Raw genomic sequence first — 4,201 nt, 5'->3', positions numbered from 1 at the left:
TTTATTTTGTCAAGTAACTTAGTTGTTAGAGCACATACATTTTAAATGTGAAGAATTGGTGTGTCCGATGCTTGAACTCCGACCTTACATATAATATGCAATATCGTATCAACTGAGTTAAGTTGATGAGGATAGTTGATTAACTTTTTTTTTATGGTGGCCGGAATTCGAACCCCGAACCTTACATATATTATGTCTGAGATAAACTCACGGGTATCGTTGATTAACCTTTTACTAATACCTTTCTTAATTTAAGTAAATTTCAATTTAAATGAAATGGTTTGTTCCAAGTAGTTAGTAAATGAGATGAGGAACCCCGATTCAAACTTTACTAACTTCTCCACCTTATTAGGGCCCTTCCCCTAGAAAGTGGAGATAAGCTGGAGAATTAGAAAGTTGTTTGAACTCCATCATTAGGTTTATCGCTTCAGCTGCCCAAGTACAAACAAAAACATTATAAAAAAATGGGATTCTGCTACACAACCATAGTATTGGATTCAATAACAAACTACACAATGGAATTGTTCACAATCGCCACATTCTTAACGCTCTTCGTCGTTTACCGAATTGTAATTAGTCCCAACGTGTCTACGTCTCTAAAAACCAAGTTGGACAATGGAGAAAAGTGTTGCAGCAATGAAGAAAATGAGGCAACGAACGTCATCAATAAAACAACAGAGGGTTCTTTCAATTTCGTGTTCAACTCCGTTCAGGTTAATTTCTTCACAAATTCCTAGTGCATTCATTACACTCTTGTTACCTATATAGAAGTGACTCCAACACAGACACCTGATCCAAATTAAGCAATTTATTTGATTTAGAAAAAAATTCTAAAACAAGATAAGATAGTATTTGACCTTTTATGTTGTAATCAAATTCAATGTCTTTGACTTGACCCCTCATTCATTAACATTGCTCCCACATATTTTTAGTCCTAATAATTATGTTTAACATTGCTCCGACAACAAAATATTTTGGGACACTTTCTGCACGAGTTTTCCAACACGTGTAGAACAAGTGTCACATGAGTGTCTGATATGCGACAGGCCTGATATTAAAAGGTGTTTGTGCTTCATAGTTATCTACTTCTAGTGTTACCTTGATTTTGCATCTGACTAGGGATAGCAGTGAGACTGTATTATTCCTTAAATTTGTATTAAAGAGGAGAATCTTCAATGATTCATCACCTCCTAGTTTTGTTGCTACACATATTTTTTCCTCTTTAAGAATGTTTGTGACCTTGTGGTGCATGTGCTTGTTTCCTGTTCACTTTTTTTCTTTCCAATTGATCAAGCATGTGCTTTTTAATCCGGCTAGCAAAAATTATATACATGACTGATTTATCCTTTGAAAGGATAAATATAGAACTTGTAGTACCAACATTACTTATTAAAAGTGTGATGACTGTCCTGTAGATTACATAAAATTACTTCAATTCTTTAGAAATTATTATTGGTGTCGATGTATCAGTTCGTACCCGGCCGGTGTCTGTACTTTTATAGTAAACGAGATTTAGAGTTACTGATGGTAAGATAAACCTGAGTGCTAGAACTAACAAAATAGCTTTGTTTGGTAAATTTCTTAGTGTTAATTGAGTAATCTAAATATTTTCTATTGTTTAATTCAACAAGTTACTATCTTCAATTTTTATTTTTATTTTTTTGAGAGGACTATCTTCAATTTCTATGATTGTGTTTAATAATTTGTTTTACACTTATTACTCATTCATATCATTGTGCTTTAAATTAGACGAAGGAAAACATGAAGTCTGGTTCCAACAGGACAAGAAAGAAAAATCGTGTTAAGAAGAGTACTAAAAGAGCAACAAGAGATACAAGATGGCTAAACTATCAGACATTCATCACCAAGCTAGACTTTGGTGATATTCGCTATTCCGATTCCTTCCCTTCACAAATCTGCACTCACTGCAAAGTTAGTTGTTACTCTGCTTTCTCTGTCTCTGATAAGGTTACTTACTTTTCTATTCTTCCTCTTGCTCTCTTCTTTCATGCTAAACTATTATTAGTTTCTTTTTCTTTCAAAAATGTTAGTTATTAGGAAATTAATTAATGATTATGTTAGTTTCTGTGGAGTGAATGAGCATTTTAATTGTGTAGAGCAATTTAGTCATTCAAATTTACAAAATAGCAGATTAGTCTCTTGATTTAAAATATGTAAATCAATGTAGTTTCTTCTACTAAAATATTTTCTCTAGTAAATATATATCAAAACCAATGAAAGATCTATGTATTGATTTGATTAACGTCTTGCTGCATCAAGACAAATACAAAACCTTAAAATTGGGGAGCCAAAAAAAATGACTGACCTTATTTAATTTAAAGGATTAAACTGTTACTTCGTAATATTTAGATTCTAAATTGATCAACACCCTTACAATAATGAGGACAGAAATGATCGTTTGCTCATTTTTTGTTTGTCTGCATGATTGTTATTGGATAGTAAACTAACACATTGTTGTGGTTTTAGGTGTGTTATGATGATCTGACTTTATGCCAAAGGTGTGCACTCTACAATGGTGGCAACAATTTGGACGATAGAATCAGCGATTTACCAGATGAGTTATTGTGTTACATACTCTCTTTTCTACCAATGAAACTCGCTTTTACTACAACTGTTCTTTCAAAGCGGTGGACCCTACTCTGCTGTTCACTCTTGGTTCTCCGTTTAAATGATCAAACCTTCAAAGACTATGAGGCCTTTTACCAGTTTTGTCGTTTTATGGATACTCTCATGCTCTCTCCTCTTACTACCAGCCAACCCATCAAGGCATTTCTCCTCAACTGTTGTATTAAACACCGCGCGCAAAATAGTAAATTTAATGTAACAAAATGGCTAGAAGTTGCAAAACGGCGTCGTGTTGAGGAATTTCACCTCACGTTATATTACCACAACTTGAAGCCCATTATTTTCATCTCCCAAACCCTTGTTGTTCTCAAACTTAAAAGGTTAAATGTTGGAAATGATACTTTGTGTGTTGATCTTCCATCGCTGAAAACCCTTTATTTGCAATTAGTGTATTTTAAAAATCAGAAGGATTACATTAATTTTCTTTCCGCTTGTCCTATCCTTGAAGATTTTCATGCTAAATCTATCTATATACATAGTGAGATGAATCATGATGAATACGATGCACCAAAAGGGTTGAAATCCTTGACCTTGTCTAAATTGATTAGAGCGAGAATCAGTTCAATGGATGTTCTATTTAATGGTATTAATAATGTTGAATTTCTACGTATAACCACTGAATCCAGAAATCAAGAGGCTTCTTTCAAAGTCATTCCAGTGTTTCCAAACTTAATTCATATTGATCTTGTGTTTTGTCATCACTCATTTCATTGTTGGGATGGTGTGGTAGAACTTCTCCGCTGTTGTTCCAAGCTTCAAATTCTTTCTATTAGAAAGGTTTGTTGAGTAGTATGTTTGTTTGTTTGCTAGTTCTTTTTTTATCATATATTTTAATAAATGTTATTTTTTATTCCTTTGACAGTGGACGGAGACCAACTCATCCAAGGAATGGAAATGCCCAGTTGCAGTTCTTGAGTGTATTTCGTCTCACCTAAGATCATGTACTATTTTAAACTTTGAAGGCTCGGCGGATGATCTTCGATTTGCAAGATATATTTTGCATAATGCAAGTCTTTTACAAGACATGAGAATCGAAGTTACTGCAAATGGAATACTTTTGGAAAAAAGTCGGATCATAAAAGAACTGTACTCCTATCCAAGGATATCTACAACATGTAAACTTTCATTTGAATTTAAATAATGTTACTAAAATTATCAATGTTATTCTAATATGCAACCACATTGTTTGATAGTTTGAACTGTAGTAGGAACAGGCTTGGTCTTCTTTTGTACAAATTAATCGGGATGATGATCTTTGGTGTTGTCAAATTCTAGGGTGAACTACCATCGTGCTCGATAATGATTCTATTTGGATCAATGCTTTTAATTTTATTTGAATAAGTCTCGTTTAATTCCATTTCTTTTTCCTTTCAACATTTCAATAAAACACGATTTGATTTGGTGGTTCTGATTTTGATGATCTAGTCGAGCCGCCACTACATAGAGAATCGGTTTAGGTTAATTAATTACTTCATGAATTGCTTATTGGGTTTATCTCCTTCATTGCTTCTCTTCTTATAGAGTTTCTTTTATCTTCATTTTGTATTTCTTTATT

At 33.3% G+C, this 4,201-nt stretch overlaps 1 protein-coding gene across 2 annotated transcripts; it reads left to right on the top strand.

Annotated features, from left to right (window-relative positions):
• The first annotated feature begins 316 nt into the window (after positions 1-316).
• On the top strand, positions 317-3,838 carry LOC11412326 (putative FBD-associated F-box protein At5g53635). Of its 2 annotated transcripts, none has more exons than XM_013613645.3 (4): positions 317-713; positions 1,750-1,932; positions 2,488-3,423; positions 3,509-3,838. In XM_013613645.3, the coding sequence occupies exons 1-4, from the start codon at positions 465-467 to the stop codon at positions 3,785-3,787; spliced, it is 1,647 nt and encodes a 548-aa protein (XP_013469099.1). In that variant the 5' UTR covers positions 317-464; the 3' UTR covers positions 3,788-3,838. The 2 variants fall into 2 exon arrangements, with proteins under 2 accessions (XP_013469099.1, XP_013469100.2); XM_013613646.3 differs by having other exon boundaries at positions 1,750-1,968.
• The last annotated feature ends 363 nt before the right edge of the window (positions 3,839-4,201 follow it).

Source organism: Medicago truncatula, chromosome 1 (assembly GCF_003473485.1).
Source record: "Medicago truncatula cultivar Jemalong A17 chromosome 1, MtrunA17r5.0-ANR, whole genome shotgun sequence".
NCBI classification, from domain to species: domain Eukaryota; kingdom Viridiplantae; phylum Streptophyta; class Magnoliopsida; order Fabales; family Fabaceae; genus Medicago; species Medicago truncatula.
Note: the sequence above shows the minus strand (reverse complement) of the source record. Positions and strands in the feature narration are given on the sequence as shown.

What these genes read in the sequence shown, in the direction of transcription:
- LOC11412326 (XM_013613646.3), top strand. Translation starts at nt 465, where the DNA reads ATGGGATTCTGCTACACAACCATAGTATTGGATTCAATAACAAACTAC. An exon ending in TCGTGTTCAACTCCGTTCAG is followed by an intron (nt 714 to 1,749) that starts GTTAATTTCTTC and finishes GCTTTAAATTAG; the next exon opens with ACGAAGGAAAACATGAAGTC. An exon ending in CTTTCTCTGTCTCTGATAAG is followed by an intron (nt 1,969 to 2,487) that starts GTTACTTACTTT and finishes TTGTGGTTTTAG; the next exon opens with GTGTGTTATGATGATCTGAC.